The sequence below is a fragment of the Bacillus rossius genome, chromosome 1 (genome assembly GCF_032445375.1).
Source record: "Bacillus rossius redtenbacheri isolate Brsri chromosome 1, Brsri_v3, whole genome shotgun sequence".
NCBI classification, from domain to species: Eukaryota; Metazoa; Arthropoda; class Insecta; order Phasmatodea; family Bacillidae; genus Bacillus; species Bacillus rossius.
In genome coordinates, this window is record NC_086330.1 from 190,810,729 (window position 1) to 190,830,323 (window position 19,595).

Genomic DNA, 19,595 nt, shown 5'->3' on the forward strand with positions numbered 1-19,595 from the left:
GGTGCTACCTCACTTCAGAATCGCAGGAGTACGAAGATCACAAAACTAGCAAGATGTCATCACTTACTCTGCAAGAAAATGACACAGTTGCCTGCATTTATGAAGGACAGTGGGTGATTGGGGTAATAGTAGCTACAAGCATAGAAAATCATGATGTTTATGTCCATTTTTACCACCAAGCAGGCCCTAGAACTTCATTTAAGAAATCATTAAATGACTAAGTGTGGGTGCCATTTGCAAATGTACTTAGAAAAATCTCTGCTATTGAACTTACAACCGTAACAGGTTAATCACACACGATAGCAGATAAATTGTCAAAAGAAATAAGCAGACTTTACAATTCTTATAAAAAATAAGTTTCAACTCTGAGTTACAAGACTGACCTAAAACTTTGTCATTTTTTGTAGTCAGTGCAAGTTACTTTAGTATTTCACTTTATACTATAGATATTCACAAAAAAGACATTGTGGTTAACATGCTGTTCTACTATCCCACGAGTTGTTAGTTGTGTGGATATACAACATATCAAGTAAGTAAAGTTGGTAAAATGTTATTTTGGTTGATCAGAGTGTGTGGTTTTTTAACAATCTGAAAGCAAAAAGTTCGTAGAAAAATATTAACCTATGTTGATTAGATAAGTAAGGATATCTCACCATAGAAATTTGTGATTTTGTTTGCTGAAATACAGCCTTTTTCACTAGATTTTTAAAATTCTGCAACTATGTTCAGACTCAAATATAAAAGTTGAAATTTATACTGTAGTTTACTATCATATAGGGGCACTTGCTGTATAAAAATTACATTTTTATCACTTGTCCCACCAGAGATATCAAACCTCAAACATTGCAAAATTTGAAAATTTCAATTTTTGAAAATTTTTATAAATTGAGGAAAATATCAATGTTCAAAATTTTCACACATACAGTTTAGTATCATGACTACTTGAAATAAAAAAAATCATACATCATATATTATTCCTTCCATGAAAAAATTTACCTTAAAAAGTGTGTTTTGTGTGCTCAAGACACTAAACTTCAGGAGTTAATTTCACAAGTTAGATGAAATATTATGCTGTCTATGAACAGATAAAAGTAAAGAGTGGAATATAAGTTAATCATTGGTTTTTGTTTGAAATGCCTAAGTCAAACCATTGTTGAAAATTACATTTCTCGCAAACGTCTGCAATTGCCAAAACTGCTCCTTTCCACATTACTAAAATGGCCGCCATTCGCAAAAGGTTCAATTAAAAAATTTATTGATCACTTGTTTCCAACTACGTACTTGAATGTATGGGAAACAACAGTAAAAAATTGAAATTTTTTTGAAGTAGTCAAGCAACTGATTAATTTATTATTGGACCATTTCATATGGAGTGACCCAGTCTTCATAGTGCTTAAGCCAAAATTTACTGATAAATGTTGCCCAAGAGTGAGAATTTAATATTTTTTTAAATACGAATTAAATCAAAGTTATATACATAACTGAATAATCAAATGTATACTTATTGAACTAATAAGGAAAAATGTTGCTTATTGATTTAATATTTAAAAATTTTAATGTGTTTGTAATATCAGCCACTACAATATTTCTTAAAAATAAATGCATAACTGAAGAAAAAAGCATAAAAGCTTTCAATACATATCTAAAATATACATACACTAGTATGCTGTTTACTTACCAATTTTCAGGATGAAAGAGTATTTGAATTATTTTGCAAATAATTGTTAAGTTGTCATAATTACTAGAAAGTAAATGTCACAAATTGTATTAGTAAAGTAATATAGCAAGTTTATTTAATTTTGTTTTACACTTTTACTCAATCTTAATTTCTTAAAAAATTTTGTAAAGCATGTGATGACACACTAATATCAGTTTTACTTAACGTGTAAACTCTTCCGGTTGCTGTCACAGGATTCACTACTCCTATAGAGCATCCCACTCTTAGATTGCAGTATGGAAGTAAATGGGCACATTCTCTCTCTCTCTCTAGCACACGCCGATGGCCGTTAGCGCTGTCCTTGTTTCTTCGTGCGTTGTTGCCAAATATCAAACGAAATTAAAATTTTAATTTTTGGACCAAGCCTTTTTTTCATATTGTATAGCATCGAAATACGCATCAGTCAATGCTTATTTTGAAAACTTAAACATATTTTAAGTGTCTGAAAAAATTAAAAAAACATAACTTATTCACTGCGAACTGTTTTGAAGTATTCCGAGATGTTTCACATCAAAAAAAACAAAACCTACATGTGTATTTCATTCTGATTTTTTTTATTAATAAATTAATGCCTTAGGACGCCACCGAACAAATATTAAGACAAAAACTATACAGGTTTCACTTAACACATTCGGGTCCATGCTCGAGCTCAGCTCGAGCATAGTATTTTAATACAATGAACGGCGCTCGAGCCTCACTCGCGCACGTTTTCATGGACTATTATGTGCTTGCTCGAGCGATAAACGGGCTTGGATTGCCGGGCGTTCTTTCCACAGTCGTCGTAGTACTATCGGTTGCCGCTAGATGGCATCTGCTGTACTGTTTTACGTTTGAAGCTGCTTCGGGCGTGTTTCATCGTGCCAGGGGAATTACCGCGGTTTTGTTGCAGTAGAAATGGCAAAGAGATCGCGCGAGAGTGACGAATTTTTCGAACATGAAGATTTTTATGCTTCTTCTGGTTCAGAAGCTGATAACTGCAGTTCTGATTCTTTGTATGAACCATCGTCTGAATATTCTGACACATCAGGTTTGTATGCAATTATTCAAAACCTGCCGAATGAGCTTGAAACTTGTTTTACCTATGTATAAAAATTATTATTTTTGTACATATCTTACCCAGGATGTTTTTTTTATTACAGATGAAGATTTTGCAAAAATAAGGAAACAGAAGAGCAGTTTTACACAGAAAACGGGACTTTCACAAGCTCGTCCATCACAGACACCTGATACAGGTACTGATAGTGGTTCGTATTTTTTTTCCTTGTGTATTGTAGATATTTTACATTAGCTCTTGGACCCTTACATGTAAATGTGAATGTCACATTATTATTTTTTAGATGAAGACGATGTTCCGCTAGTCCACATTGCGCAGCTGAGCAATGTGAATAGACAAGACCACTCGGATAAACCTAGCACAAGTAACGTTTCTGGTAAGTTACCCAGCTTTCATAAATATTACATTTTTGTGCCTTTGAATTTCTTTATAAGCTGGTAATCGTTTTTTTTTTCACATTTACGTAAAAGTAAAATAAAATTACGCAAACAATGTAAAAAACATATGATTTTCGTTTCAGATTCCAATACAAGAACACGATTACTAGCAAATGAAAAACCTGGAGTCAATCGCTGGGTATCAATGGACAACCAACCACAGCTGCCTGTTTTTGAGGAAGCATCTGGCATTCTTATCGACATTGATGAAACTTCCGATGAACTTACCTGTTTCTCTAAATTTTTTGACACAGACGTCATAAAAAATATAAAGACTGAAACAAATCGATATGCAGGTACCATGATTGACAAAATGAAACGGGCAAAAAAATGTAAACCAAATTCAATGTGGCAGCGTTGGACTATGGTCAAGCTTCAAGAAATATATTACTTCTTTGCAGTGATCATTCACATGTGCTTGGTCAGGAAACCCAAGATAACAGATTATTGGTCAAATGACAACATAATGCACACTCCATTTCCTGGGCGTCTCCTTAGCAGAGACAGATTCCGGTCAATATTATTCATGTTACACATAAATGACAATGCTACTTACGTACCAAGAGGACAAGAAAATCACGACCCTCTACATAAAGTCAGGCCGTTTTTCAATCATTTTTTCCGTCAATGTAAGGCCTGTCTTTATCCATCAGAAAACCTGACAATTGATGAAGGAATGTGTCCTTTTCGAGGACGTTTACACTTCCGCGTTTATATAAAAAATAAACCTCATAAGTATGGTATAAAGTTATATATTCTTTGTGACACCAATACAGGATATGTCCTAAACTGTGAGGTTTATACTGGTGGTGCTGGAAGTGTGGAAAACTCTATTGAGAGTCTTGTCCGGAGATTGTGTCATGATTATTTTCATAAGGTGCACACAATTTACATGGACAGATTTTATTCAAGTCCTACATTATTCTATAAGTTATGGGATGAAAAAACCACGGTCTTAGAAACCAGGTCTGGACACAAGCGTATTTTCTTGACCCCCTTATTGACGGATTTAGTTCATAAAACTGCCGTTGGCGCCACAAGACAGTGGTCCGGTTTTAACATTGTGCTTTATGAACTTTTTTTAGTTAATTGCATTTAAATGATAATTACACATACTTGGCAGCGTTTTTTAAAAACTCAATGAGAGATGTAGGTATTATAAAACATTTTTCCAACGTTATAAAGAATTTATGTGCACAGTTCAAGAAAATGGCTAATGTTGATGTTTGATAGGTTATGTTTGTTATTGTTTTGAAAGATTATTTTCATAACTTTATAACATCGGTCAACTACGCGCTATTGAAAATCGTGATTCGTAATGCTAATATTTTAATGCTTTTTTTCCGGGAGTTATATATGTAGTGTTTAATTAGACACAGTAGTCTAATAACTCTCCTATATACAAAATTTCCGCTACGAAAATAAAGTAACAGTTTGTGTAAAAGTAGGTACCAATTTCTGTGAAACTAATTATAACAAGAGCTTAAACTATGTCGCAAAATAAAATTGCAGTGAAAAGTTTGCCTAGTAAAAAATTGTTTAACAGTGGCTACAGGCCATTTCATTCCTCCATTCTTCTTATTTGTAGTACTTTGGATGATCAGCAAATGAATGCCGGTGAGTGTTTCAGGCTGTGGATGATTATTATTATTATTATCATAGCTGCAATTGGGTACAGAAGTGCCCGGTGGCAAGCATTCGCCCTACTTTTCCCGCACTCTTCTTCTGAACTTGTAATTTTTATACCAAATATTTATTACGTTTTTATCTAAGCTGCCACCCAAAGTACTTTTTGTCCAAATTAGGTCCCCAAAAATGTTTAGCTCCAGACCACCACCACCTAGAATGCCTGGTTGATCAGAAAAAGTAGAATTATAAAACTTACCAAGTAATGTGATAAAGAATGTAAAAATAATATTAATAATCAACATTGATGTTTGTTTTTAAAACACTTATAAGTAAGAATGCAGCTGTAAAAAAAGTATTAAGATTTCTTCAAAATTTGTAGGTGCAAGCATGTGGGTGCAAGGTTTAAAAATTTTGTTCATTGACTCAGTGTGACCCTTTGGGAAGCAGAGTGACACAAATAAATTGTTCTTACAATCCGCCAGCTATTTTCCTGGACTTAACAGTTTCCCTTACTGTTTTAGATTTGGCATTCACTGCAACCTTTTAACATCGTACTTCATTTCATTATATTTAGATTGTATTTTGCATATATTGAGATAACACATTTCCTCCCATTTCATAACCTTTTCACTTTTGAAAATCAAGACATAATAAAGGAACTTCAGTATAGTTTCAATAACACAGATGCAGTTTGCTTGTTTCAACGATAACTAGGTATGTTGTTACCTAGAATTTCTTTTTTCCAAGCAGTCACAATATCTTCATGAAAAACAAACATACTACTTTCATAATAAAAATAAGACAGACACACAAGTACTCACAGATTGGTACTTGTAGAAAGCAAAAACACATAGTTTGTACAACACATTTAGGTACTCAACAGATGAAGCTCGCTTAAGCTAGCAAAACCATTGCGACCGCGCTTCCGCACAAAAATGTCAACCAAACTGTGTGCGTGTGTTTAGTTTCTACAAGTACCGATCTGTATATGTATGTCTGTCTTATTTTTAATACGTAATTAGTTTCCTAGTGGCCTTTGTCACGCATTTATACATACTACTTGGTTAATATATAATTTATGATCTACAGAAAATATTAAACATCTTAATGGTCTTTAACCGAAATTACAAAGGAAACTGTAAAATTTTTACAAAATGGAAGGGGAAAGGTGGAAATACACCTAGGAAGTGCAGTTATTTTGCAGTACTAACTGGTAGTAAAAAACCATATCTGGAGCAAAAAAATATTCTGATGCACCTAACACTATTTTCCCCCTCTACAATTAATGCAGGGCAAAATTGTTACTAACTTATTTGTTCATGTCAGAGTGGTTTTTAAAGCTGAAAGGAAAAGTTACTTAAAGTGTTTTAAAATAATTTCTGAACCATAATTACATCAACTCATCACTAGTCCACAGTCACCACACATAGGTACAAAATATTGTCTGTAAAACAAATTTATAACAAATTAACAAACAATGCTAAATCATTTGCGACTATTGTTTGAATGAGAAAGGTTGAAATTATGACCATGCCCATAATACTATACTAAGTTATGCACTTTAGCATTACCACCAAATCAGGAACACCACCACCGAATTTCAGAAAAATAGACCAGTTCTATAGCATGTAACGGTAACTGCTCTTTTGAACAATAAATTTTAACTGAACTGAAAAAGTTTTCCCCGCTGAACATTGGTACAAAAACACAGCGTATTGCATTACTCACAAGTCAATGTTCAGTATGTAATGTCCAGTAACTCTAATTTGCAATGTAGGGATTTTAATATAACTAATGGAATTACGTAACTTAATAGCAAGTAAGTACAAATAAATATTTTAAAATCCATATATGTAAACTTCTTGAAAAATTGTGTAGATATCATCCTTCATGGCATGCTATTACACAGTCTGTCAAATGTATCATTTGTGGAATGAATATGTGTTGTGTATTCTTCTAAATAATTTTTTTATGCATTCAATGAGAGTGAGCTGTAATCATGCACGAGACATAATGTGTGTAATTAAACACGTGCTTGAACAGTCTTAGGAGCAGGAAATGAGGGCTAATTCAGTTAGGTTTTGGTTTGCTATTTTGTTTATTTGCATCAAATCCAGATTATTCCTGTATAGTGAAATATACACAATGGTATTGGAGAAGCCACGTTTTACAATTAAACATACATCAAATAATACATGTTATCAATTAAAATAATATTTTACATAATCTTAAGATACTTACATAAGTATATTATAATATAAATAAAATGATGACATGTTTACATGGTGTGAAACATTTTGAGCAGAGTACAAAGATCAGCAGAACATAACATCAAAATTTTATAAACTATTGCCATGTGCCCTAACTTGCTATTAGCATAAAAAAAACTTATGAGTTTAGGTACTTATTCAAAAACATGTTATGAAATGAAAATTTTATTACAAATCATATTATATATTTACAGAAAATAAATTATGTTAAGACTATTTAGGGAGATGTACTACATAATTACAAAGATAAATGCACGAGTACAAAAATCACACAAAAAAAACATTTTTTAGTCCTACGACTGGGAGATATACTCTTATATTTCTAGAACTCTCAATTATTTTCAATAACACAAATGCAGTACCTACCATCTTGCTTGGTTAAAATATAACTGAACAGCATTGTTACTAAGCTTTTTATTCTTCAAGCTGTTACAATATCTTTATGAAAAACATGCACACTTACTTTGTTAATATATAATTTATGATCTATAGAAAATACTTAACAACTTAATAGTCTTCAGGCCAAAATACAAACGAAACTGTAATAAAACTTTGATAATGGAAGGGGAGGTGGAAATACATGTTAAGTCCCAGTACCAACTGTCTATAAAAAAAACTGTATCTGGTATAACAAAATAACTATTTTTATGTGTCCAACATTATTTTTCCCCTTCAATTATTATTGTTATTAATGCTGGGAAATTAGTCACTTTCTTATTTGTTCCTGATGGCACAATGGTATTTAAGAATGAAAGGAAAAGTTCCTTAAGTGATAGCAAATTATTTCCAACCCAAAATTGCATCAACCAATCACCAGTCTGCTGTCCCTGAACATTGGTACAAAAATATTGTTTGTTTAATAAAATTTATGTAAAAAAATGTTCGATCATTTGTTGAGAACACCATCACCAATCTTCAGAACAATATTGACGAGTTCCATAGCATGTAAGTGATTTTAGAACAATAATTTGAAATGAACTAAACCAATTTTCCCTGCCGAACTTAAGTACAAAAACACAGTCTGTTTTAAAAATTATTATAAAAATATTATGCTCAATCGTTTGTGTGCAGTTTAAAATAAAGAGAAAGCAGATTAACTATTTACAGGAAGAATAAACCCTTCAATACCCATGAACCCTACTCAGGTTTATGAATTTTTAAAACATTTTTTTATTCAACTACATCACTACCTACTTCCTAAAGGTTTAAAAATTCGGATAGTTTAATAACTATTATTATTGATAACAGATTTTTAATTTCATAAAAAAAACTTCTTTTGAACTGATATTTTAGTGCATCAGTTCATAATTTGCAAATATACAACTAAAACAGCCTTAAATGTATATTTGCACATGACATATTTTCTGTGCGAAAACATCAATTAATTCTAACAAACATCCACAACAAAAAAAAACCTATAACAGTGCATTACTATTAAATTGCTGAGTATTCTCATTTAATAATGAACAAAGGGTCATCCCAACATCTTTCTACGTATCTAAGCACCACAGACCTGATCCAGGAGATTGCAGATGATAGACAATCCCTCTATTGAGTTCTTTATACATAGTAACTTTTCTACGAAAAAACATAATAAACCTATACGTATAGCTTACTTGCCACTATTTTGACAGCCCTGAAGGTATTATGCAACTGTGGAAACAGTCGACTTATCACTAAATAACTGTTAGTACTTTGGTTGCAAATAATAGGGTTATTTGAGCTACTATGTTATTTTGAATAAAAAGTAAAGTTTAGCTAGTGTACTGATTATCAATTTTTAAAGTGTTCATTTTTATGATAATCATGAGACAACATTTTCAAGTACATTTTTCAAGTTGTTTGATAAATATACCAAACAAAATATTGCGAAGGAAAAACTGAACTAATAGATAAAATAACTCGTTTACAGAAACTATAGACAAATAAACTCACTAGAATTTAATTTTCATACCCCTACATGGTAAATATGTATAGATATATAAACATATTACATGTACACAAATCAGCAAGAAATAATTACAAAATACTTATGTAGCAATGCAGCTTCAATGAAATGTTTCTCGCCTACGAAATTACTACTTTTTAATATAAAGTCCTTCCTCGGAATTGCTGCCTGCCACAACAATCGGCGTTGTTCATGTTTGGGTGCACTGAACACGACACTTGTCAAATGAACGGTCGCAATTTGTTTTACAACCTGGAGCAAAAACGCGATTTGGCATTGTACAGCACGATGAATTATTTGAACTTGGTTAAAAAAATTAGAAGGTTCACATTACTTCAAAAACTGCCTCCAATAACCTCTCCACCATCCCGCCCCAAACAGAAAAATCAACATTACTCAAAACTTGCACACTTCAATGTTCAGTTTGGTGCGCATACATAACTTTTTTAATATAAATAATAAACATCAAAAATATAAAACAACTACCCTTCTTGACAAACGAGTATTTCTGATTTATATAAAACAATTCCTATTGTCAACACGCTAAAACCGGACCACTGTCTTGTGGCGCCAGCGGCCGTTTCATGAACTAAATCAGTCAATAAGGGGGTCAAGTTGAATGCATGGCAAGATAGACAAGTGTCCAGACCTGTAGTTCTAAGGCCGTGGAAAAAACCCTGGCTGTGGGTACGGTACAAAAAAAACCGCTAAGGCTTGCCACCTGAACTGAAATGCAAAGAACTTGCAAGAGGTGAAGCAATTTTTCGCAGGTGCGGTCCTTTGTTGGCTGTAAAGTGGAAGGACACACGTGATGTGTACTGCCTCTCCACAAAGCACAAAGCCACATGCAGTGAAGTCACTGTAAGAGGTAGAGGTGGCTTAGTTGCTAAAACCAAACCCGATGTTGTACTTGACTACAATATAAACAAAACTGGTGTTGATCATGTTGATCAATTACTCAGTTACTACCCCTTTCAAAGAAAATCAATGAAATGGTGGTAAAAAATTTTTTTCCACCTTTTTTTGATGTCAATCATAAATTCATTCATTTTGTTCAAAAAATCCAGGGCTGATGGCAACAAAACAAGTTTGGAAAACTTCATGAGAGCTCTTGGGAACCAGCTGGCTTCATATGGTGCTACTGATACAGACGTTCAATCACCATCATCCTCATCCACAGATTGATTGTCTGCTCGACATTTTCCGAAGAAAATTCCACCAACTGAAAAAAAACTCAACCCTACCAGATACTGTAAAGTATGTTCCGATGTAGGCAAAGCCAACAGTGGAAAACGGCTGAATAAGGAAACTCGTTGGTGGTGCGAAGACTGTGGCTTTGCTCTGTGCGTGCCAGGGTGCTTCCAAAAGTTCCATACTAAATCAAAATTTTCATAAACATAACCAAATAAAAATTATTTACGTATTCATATATTGGTATTAATTTGGAAATGTGAAATAAATGTTAACTTAACTGGATTTAAATAAAAATCATAGCAATGAATAGTATGAAGTGTGTATGAGAAATTTTTTTATTTATGTAAAACATTTTATTATAAAAAATAAATTATCAGTAACAAAAAGAGATAAAATCATGTTTTAAATTGTATTAAAAATTGTAAAATCTAAAGTTTTTTATCATGTAAAAAGTATTTTAAGTACCATATATGTTATTTAAATAAAAAAAAAATGGAAAACCATAAAAACCCCTAGTATTCAGTGATTTAAACCAGTCATAAGCAACAGACTCGAATGTGTTAAATAATTTTTTTAATATATTGAAATGCATTTTCTCACAAACTGACACATCAAAAAGTTGACCAGCGGAAAACTTTTTTTCTATTAAAGATAGATGGGGGACGAAAGCGTGAAAAATGTTCACAATGAATTGAATTAGTTTTTAAAAGCAGCTCCATCTCAATTGCTTCTACAGTTTCCGTGGAAATAGCTGTTAAAGATGTGTCTTATCAGTACAAGAGCGTGCTGCAATAGAGGTTTCTCTCACAAGCTGCCGTCGTAAGAGGAAACAGGGTCGTGTGTTTAGATAAGTGGGGTTCTGTCCTGCAAGCAATTTCAAATACATGGCTTCCTTAGTCAACCATGTATTTCCTTAGACACGCATTTCTGAAAACCAGCCTGCCAGTTAGTCTCGCGACGAAGCAACGCGTTGTGTCCGGTGACTCGTTACAGTTATAATTTTGACAAACAAATTATATATTAAGATACGGGATTTTATTTTCTACATTTATTTAATTACGTACATATAAAATATGGAAGTTAGAACACCGAAAAGAAATTATATCGGTAGGCTACGCGGGAGGGAGCGCAAGATTGTGTTGAATGTGAGTATTTTTCAAAAACTATGTGTGTGTGCAATGCAATTAAGGAATCTTACCATTCTTCTGGTCAGCTCTGTGCTACTCTTATGGAAGGGGTATCAACATTGGTCAGCGGTAGCGATAGTGATTAAAAGGTATGTGATGTTATTAATTTCTTAATCAAGTTAACGTTACATTTATCGTATAAATTCCTATGAATGAAATGTGTGTGAAAAAATTCTTGTTGTAAGTTAAAGTTAAAAAAAATTCCTTATCGGCACAGCCTAAAGGCGCAGGAAGATTTTGAAGATTATATTTCTTTACATTAGAACAAAAAAGGATTTTTATATCCTTAAACCCATATTTTTTTCTTCCCCTTGCAGTAATGGTTGTTACAAAATATATTTTAATCAAATCTTGAACATAATATGTAAAATGTATCAAATAAATACGAAGGAATTTAATAGCGATGATGGTACAAAATTTTGAATTATTTTTCTATCCTTCTCAACACCAAGCATCTTATCAAACATTGTTTTTGACAAAGTTTGGGAAAATAATTATGATATTTACAAACAATTTAAACAGATTTTATAAGGTGTCTACTAAGGCAGTTACGTTTTTTTTGTCCGGTGAAAATATTTTTCGAACCCATGCAGTTATGGCTGGTCGTAGCAAAAATTTATTTAGAAAATATTTTTTGGCATTAGGTACTCCGAGTTATCATACGTTAAAACGGATGCGATATTATTCATATTATGGGAGTTGCGATTTTTCTGTTTTTCAAAAACTCTTCTCCATTTCGACCCAATTGTTCGGATTTTTCCCATAACTACTCGACAGAGAATTTCCATTACCGTATTTTATTTATCATTTTGGACATGACTTGTCCAAAAATACGGCATTTATCGGGCCAATGAAAATGTGATTATATATATGGGATTTTTAGAACATAAAAGAAAACTATAAGAAATTTTCGTCTACAATAGGTAGTTTTTATTTGAAATTTACATAAAAGTGGCATTATTACAAAATCACATGTGTAATAGTATAAAATATTATAAATTACGATATGATTTCTTAAAATGCTTCTTGTTCGATCCGAATTACAAGGACACACATCTCCTGAAATTCGTAATGTGTTAGAGATTTGGCAACAGCGCGCGCCATAAGCCGTGTACTGCAATCTAAGAGTGGGACGGGCTATAGAATAGAATTACTGGGTACTGTTAGTATGTCATTTGGTTTGGGGTAAAAAAATGGAGATGGCCCCTTAGGCTGTAAAAAGTTAACTGTAAATTAATTTTCACAATTTTTTTAAAGAATATAAGCAAGCCACCATGATTTGTCGTAAACTACTGTAACATATCCAGAGTCAATTTTCTGTAAATCTGTAGGTGTTAAGTAATCAACTTTTGTTACAATTTCTGTCATACTTTGTGCACTTGATGAGAATGACTTTGTGAGAAGACGATTTTCAGAAATCGGTATAAAAGTATGCAGTTTGTGAGTACCTTCAATTGCTTTTGAATTGTTGAATCTCGGAAAAAGTTTATTTTCAGCTGCATCGTAATCAGCTGTGCAGTATTCAAAGTCTATACCCGGAATATTGTGATTGGCAAACTCAAAAAGCTGCTTTGGTGTAAGTATTTGGTCATTGTATGGTCTTTGTAAACTAGCTTTGGAAGCTAGTATTTTAACTGTGCCACCTAATCCATCGCAGGCACTCTTGCCGTGTGATGTAGCGAAGAACTGCCATTCTGCTTCTACTTGAAAATCATTCTTGTGTAGGCACAAGTTTAAAAAATTCTTTCTATTTTTATACTGCGCAGCACTGCCATCAGAAAAGTAAGTGATTTTTCTTAGTTCAAATGGTAGTGTATCTTTCAGTATTTGTATAAAATTTTTCTTTGAAAAGCATAGAATGCTATTGTATTGTGTTAGGTACATTACACATAGTGTAAAGTTGTTAAAATGGTTAAGTTGAAGTTAACTACATTAAAAATACCTACTGTGAAATTTTGTTAATGTTTGGTTAAGTACATTAAAATTACTATAGGATAATATGTGGACGTCTGGTTAGATTAGGTTAGTTAGATAGTACAGTATTAGGTTATTTGGTAAAAGTTCTCTATCACGTATCTAAGTTTATCCCTTAATACTGATGGCATGATCCTGTATTCATTGGATCTGTAGTACATGATGGTTGCCATTTTAATTTGGTACTTTGAAAGATCCTGTACATATTAAAACTTGTGTTATAACATTGAATTATGATCGTAAGTTAAAATACAAATAAAAAATTTCCTCAAGACCTGACATAATTAGTTTGTATTGATGTTAAGTTTAGTTTTGGCCAGGATATTTTGATGTACTAAATTAAAGAAATTAGCATCATGGATCACAGGATAAATATATGCAGGATCATTCGACCAGGATAAAGGAAAATAATTTTATACGTTTACGGAACAGTTACATACTTGTAATTCATAACCGGCGGTTCATCGATTTCACAGTATTTTTAATGTTGGATGAGTTCACAGTGTTTTGAATGTAGCAAACCCAACCATACAGCTGAGACTGAGACCCTGTGACTATAACGTGACGGGTGGCCATGATGATGGGGGAGGGGGAGGGGGGGTGGTTCATCCAGTGAGGTGACGTACCTGTGTAAAAAGAGCATTTGGTCTTACAGTAGCTACCGCACAATGACTAGGGCCTGGAATTTTTCGCGATCGCGAATTTTGCGAAAATTCGCGCGAAAACGCGAAAAGTGTACCATTACAGTAGAATCCCGCCGATGCGACTCCCCTCTGATTCGTCCATTCCGTTTATACGACCTTTTTTTTTGAGAAACCGTGAAAAATTTGAGCAGAGAAAGTTGAAAATCAAGTATGTTACACTTTGTTGGGCGCTATGTGTTCACGTTTATCTTGGCGAGAGCTGTACTGTAAGCAGGCAGGCATACGAAAGACGGCTAAAAATAGATACCACCCCTCTAGACTGTCCACGCGGCAGTGTCTAGCTGAGCTCGGCGCGTCTACTATCGCACGAAAAGCCGTCTCAGCTGTCATGTTATCTTAACCCGCCCGCACGAAAGCCACTGTGGTAGCTTCTGCGAGAGCGTAAGAAACTCGTCCGGCCAGGCTGGCGGTAGCGGCGGCTTGACGTCATACATGACGTGACGCTTACCTCTCCCATCCCCTGCTAATTCTTCAAGGCTCATCCCTACCAGAGCCACAAACCATGTAAAAACACCCCCCCCCCCTTTCTCAACTAACATTTCAACACATTCCCTCCCTTATTTCAACCTTCTGCGTGAGAAACTGTCAGCATCCTCATCCCCTCCCACACCGCGTGCGACAAAAGCCAGGTTGTATAGTCCATTCTCGGTAAAATAAATATTTTTATGGGCTTATACGACTGTCCTTCGCCGTTACTAATACTTTATAAGTTTAAGTTATTATGATATAATTTGTTTATTAGTCACACAGCAGTTTCTGCTGAAAAATCACTAATACTTCGAATTTTATTGAATAGAAAAATTTAGCAGGGCCGTAAATATATTTATTTTACTGCATAGTTACTTTTCCATCTGCATTCCCACGAGTTTTTTTTCTTTTTTTTTTACGCTGTGAAGGGACTTGGAAAAGATAATTGCTTGAGCTGTCAAAATAAACACCACTGACGGCAAGGGCGGGAGCGCATCCTGTCGGTCTGTCGCTGTGATTATCTACTCCAAAAACATGTCACAGCATTTCAGGATAGCATTGTTCTTATATCTTTCGTTTATAGCCGAATGTTTTCTACCTGATCCACACAAGTTCCTTCGCCACGTTGTGAACGAAAATAACCACCAGCCGGCTAGCATAGCCGAACTCGCGTGACGCAAATTCACTTAGCGCGAGTATTTATCGGAACCCATTGTTCGGGGTATGCGAGTCCGAGGTGTAATATGAATTTAAAAATTTGTCTTTTTTACACCATAGACTATTTGAATATGAAATCTATGCGAACAAAGGTGATTTTTTATGTATTTGGATATATTTGGGGGGGGGGGGGGGAATTTGGCCCGAATTCTCTATTGCGACCATTCCGTTTATAAGTCCGTTTTTCCCGAAACCGTGAGGGGGTCGCATCAGCGGGATTCTACTGTATTTGCAGATCACTAATACTCACACAAGGTTAAAGTATCATTTAACCCAAGTCTTGTGTTTCAGCATAATTACCTTATTTTTACATAAGCCGTGTTTGTGTATGGTTTTCTTGCTCAAAATTGATCTCGGGTATAGTTCGCGCTAAGTTTCTTCTCTTTGTGCGCCGGGGTTTGTTCAAGTGGCAACCCCGTGTTCCTCCACTCCATTATGCCAATACCGTATTTATTGAATGCAAGCAAACTCAAACTTTTACACTCTACGAAAAATAAAATTAATATGATGCAGAATTCTAAACTACCGTGCACACTTGGCCGGATATGAGAACGCGTTTATTGTATTTTGCGAAAAGTGTATAAAATAATATATCAAAGAAAATAATAACCTAATATCTTGTATTTATCCAAGTTGTGTCATATATGGTAAAATGTAAACAAAACAAACGTGGTTTGTCCAGGTTAGCCAACATAGCTTCTACTAACTTCTCATGTAAGCGAATGCTTCCTTAACGAAGATCATACATTTCCCAGACTGTGAGAAGTTTTGTTTTGTGTAAAGCTAAACACACATGTTAGTGGCTAACGAATTTATCTTACCGTAGTTGTTTATTTTGTGTAACTTCATAAATAGCAAGAGAATAAGCAAATAATGATTTTGCAGGTACGAAATTAGTCTGCGCAGCGAGACTGGGAGTGTGCGGGCATGCGTGACTATCATGCAGCCAGCATCTGTTGTTGACGTCACGAGCCGCGACAGCGTTTCCAACGTAGTGGCATTCCACTGCTGATATTTATTCGCGCGCCAAGTTTAGTTGATTGTTTTCGTAACAGCCTGTATGTAGTATGTTGCAACATATTTCTGTCTAGAGTTTGAAAATGCCGAATAATACTTTGAGTGCTCGAGACCGAGCATATCAGTATCAGAAACATGGGTTTTATTGTACTGACAATAGCACAGTGATGTGCAAATTATGCAACTGTAAAGTTTCATGGGAAAGAAAAGATTCCATTGACAAACACCTAAAGTCGGCTAAGCATGTGGCATGGGCAGCCGAAAAAAAAGAAAATTTGTAGTTGCAAACATCTATAGCAACGTGTCCGTATTGTGTAACTGTTTTGGATTTAATTGACTGTTATTATGCATATTAGTCTATTCCTAGTATACATGGATTGTTTATTAAATATGTAAACTATTATATTCAATAACTGCACAATTTAGTCAACATTTAAAATACCAGTAAAATTTCCATTGCATAATGAAAATACCGACTTTAAACCACCACTTTTCTAATTTGAAAGTACCGCTTTTTGCATACTGAAAACACCGAAATTTTCCAGGCCCTAACGATGACACATTCTTGGTTTACAGATTGTGTTGATGCGAAGGTATTCGAAGCAAGCTAGAGTTCACTTGGTCAGGAGACTGTTGCGAAGAGCTGCAGTCTTCAGTAAGAAGAATGGAACTGAAGAAGCCAAGAAAAAATTAAAGAGAAAGGCTGACCGTCTGATTGAAGAAATTTTGGTTCTGAAAGTAAGAAATTGATAGTTTATTATATCTTGCAAGTTAGTGTTTGCATTTGTAGTCACCTCACCTTGCTGGTAATTTGTAGGTGTATGCATATGTGTATAGGTTTATTAATGCCAAAGTTAGAGCCGTTATTATTTTACACAAGTGTTGATTGTAATGTAAAATAACATTTTCATACATTGAGTGTGAGTACTGAGTAATCAGCTTAAAAAAAAGTAGTTGTATCTTATTTGTACAGTTGAAAAACATATTAGTACTGACCTCTTTGTCTTAAAATAGGCTCATAATAAATTTGTTTCCACAAAATTTCATGCTATAATTAAATTAAGAAGATTTTGTGGAATCTGTGATCATAATACTGAAACAGTCGACCAGAGTTTAAACCGAATTTGTAAACACTGAACCCTCCTAGGAACAATATACATTCCGAGCAGCTTCCAATCTGTGCAGGAAAGGAAAGCAAGTCAATATACTCAGTTCTGATACAGAGAGCATAGTAGGTAAGAGGAGGATGTGCCAAAAAAAGAATTTATAAATCAAATGTATAACATTAACCACTATTAAATTTGGGCAGATTTATTTCAAGTAATGAAAAATTATTACTGTTATAATTTACAACATTGATAACAACACCCACAGGCCAAGATATACAAAGTATTAAAAAAATTATACCCAAGAAACAATAATGCTGATAGCTAGCAAATTCACAAAAGTTACGATGCTCAATATAACATCTCCAAATTATAACAAAGTGAAATCAATCTATCAAAATAGCTTTAAACTTATCACAAATAATTAAGGAACATTTCAGGAACAACATTAGGAGCTTTTTAACATTACCAAAAGAAAAGTTACTAAGTTTCAAGACATTAAAAGAACAATCTACCAGGTGTTTCACAAGACAACTCTGCCAATTTAATGTGCTATAGGGCAACTCAGAAGTTACTTTAAAAATACAGTAAATACCCTAAGAGCCATAAACATTACGCATAGGTGGGTTAGCCACATATCCAGACATTTTGAAAAATACTTCTTGACATACAAAAGGGCATTTAAAGAACAACAACAAAGAATATAAACATTACAAAACAAGAAAATAGTACCAAAATAACAGTATAGCATGATACAAAGTGCGTTCATGAGTGGAAGTCTGCATTGCCGAAAACCAAACCTGGCAAGGCTGTGGTAAGTGATATCGCAGAAATGCACAAGCATGAAGTCGAATGGGGAGTCAGCCTACCACAGTACAAATCAGCCTAAAGGTGGGTTAACAAAAATTAAGGGGGAACCTTAGGGTGCAAACCTATCAATAAGAAAAGAATAAATCCCAAGTAGAGACATCGGCCCTGCAGAATGCGCGAAAACGTTAAGGCTCGTGTACACTTGACAAATCACAATACAACATGGCTTTCCTCACAGCTCGTAACAAACTAAAAGGCTTTTAATTAAGTATACAAAAGATAACTCTATACCTGATACAGTTACAGTTTAAAAATAAAACCTGAGTGAATGCCGGAGCAGAGGCTCCGACACCTTTTATGCCCTGCGACAGTGCAACATGCACCTGCACAGAAGCATGAAAGGGGAAAGCTCCAAGTAATAAAAATAATGACTCTAGGGGAAGGGGAAGAAGGAGAATAAGGGAGGGGGAGAGAGGGGAAATCTGTGTTACGCCCATTATTTTTGATGGTGTCTTCACAAAATTGTTGCTATACGAATATTTGGTTGTTGACTTGTGTTTTGTGAGTATATTTGGTATCTTGAATTGCAGATTTTTTTTTTTTACAGTGTCTGGAAGCAAAAATATTTTCATCACTGAATTGAAGATAGTATGATCTTTCCAATGAATCGTACTGTGTTTGTTCAGCTAGAAGTCTTATCATCCTTGAGAATCCAAATTTGTCTTGAGACTAAACATAGTATATTGCAGTGAGTAGTATGTCACATGAGTGTTTAGCAAAGGCAGAGCGATATTTTTTCAAAACTTTGTTGAGCATTTGTAAGTTTAAGATACAGTGAAACTCTGTAAAATGTTTTTTTCAAGGGACTGACTAAAAAAAAAAACTACTTAGCTGGGAAAACTTCTTAGAATGAAAAAGGAAAATTTTCTCCCTTTCATAGTTTACTAATAGTATAATTGAACAAATTAAATAATGGTAACAATTTCTTATGAAAAATAGTGCCTAAGACTATATAACAAAATAAATATTAAATGTCTTATTGAAAGAAACTAATTCTAACTTACATACCTTTATGGAGTAATAAAAGTCTCTACAAAAAGTACATCACTACATAAACTAAATTGAATTTTTCGAAAAAAGTGATCCAGTGTTGTCTGCTTAGAATTCTTCTCGATTTGCTGCATTATGAAATTTTCATTGTGCCAGACACTTTTCCAAATATTTGTTTGGCACATTTACAGTGCTTTGAATGAAGTCCAACAGTCCTTCCAGTTGCACTAAGGCATCAGAACAGGTTGGTTTTGGTGGTGCTTTTGCTTCACTTTCCTCATCCTCATCCTCATCTTCATCATCGTCTTCTACT

The 19,595-nt window shown here is 34.1% G+C and overlaps 2 protein-coding genes across 11 annotated transcripts in view; both read left to right on the top strand.

Moving 5' to 3' along the window:
* The window catches only part of LOC134527168 (serum response factor-binding protein 1-like), a 127,790-nt gene that overhangs the window by 21,338 nt on the left and 86,857 nt on the right, over positions 1-19,595 (top strand). For 8 of the 10 annotated variants that reach the window (XR_010074111.1, XR_010074113.1, XR_010074112.1 and 5 more), the window contains one exon: positions 16,893-17,054. The exons of 1 other annotated variant lie outside the window; for it this stretch is intronic. Coding sequence is in view for 4 of the 9 variants with exons in the window: in XM_063359566.1 (XP_063215636.1) it covers positions 16,893-17,054 (162 nt within the window). In the remaining 5 variants the exon portion in view is untranslated. Of the gene's footprint in view, positions 1-16,892; positions 17,055-18,839; positions 18,981-19,595 lie in introns of all 10 variants that reach the window. One more of the 10 variants, XM_063359570.1, reaches the window with a different exon arrangement.
* Positions 473-7,231, top strand: LOC134527171 (piggyBac transposable element-derived protein 4-like). Its single transcript, XM_063359572.1, has 2 exons — positions 473-3,147; positions 3,292-7,231. The coding sequence occupies exons 1-2, from the start codon at positions 3,033-3,035 to the stop codon at positions 4,305-4,307; spliced, it is 1,131 nt and encodes a 376-aa protein (XP_063215642.1). The 5' UTR covers positions 473-3,032; the 3' UTR covers positions 4,308-7,231.

Coding starts and splice junctions, on each gene's coding strand:
- LOC134527171 (XM_063359572.1), top strand. CDS start 3,033: ATGTCACATTATTATTTTTTAGATGAAGACGATGTTCCGCTAGTCCAC. Junction 3,148..3,291: donor TAGCACAAGTAACGTTTCTG/GTAAGTTACCCA, acceptor TTTTCGTTTCAG/ATTCCAATACAAGAACACGA.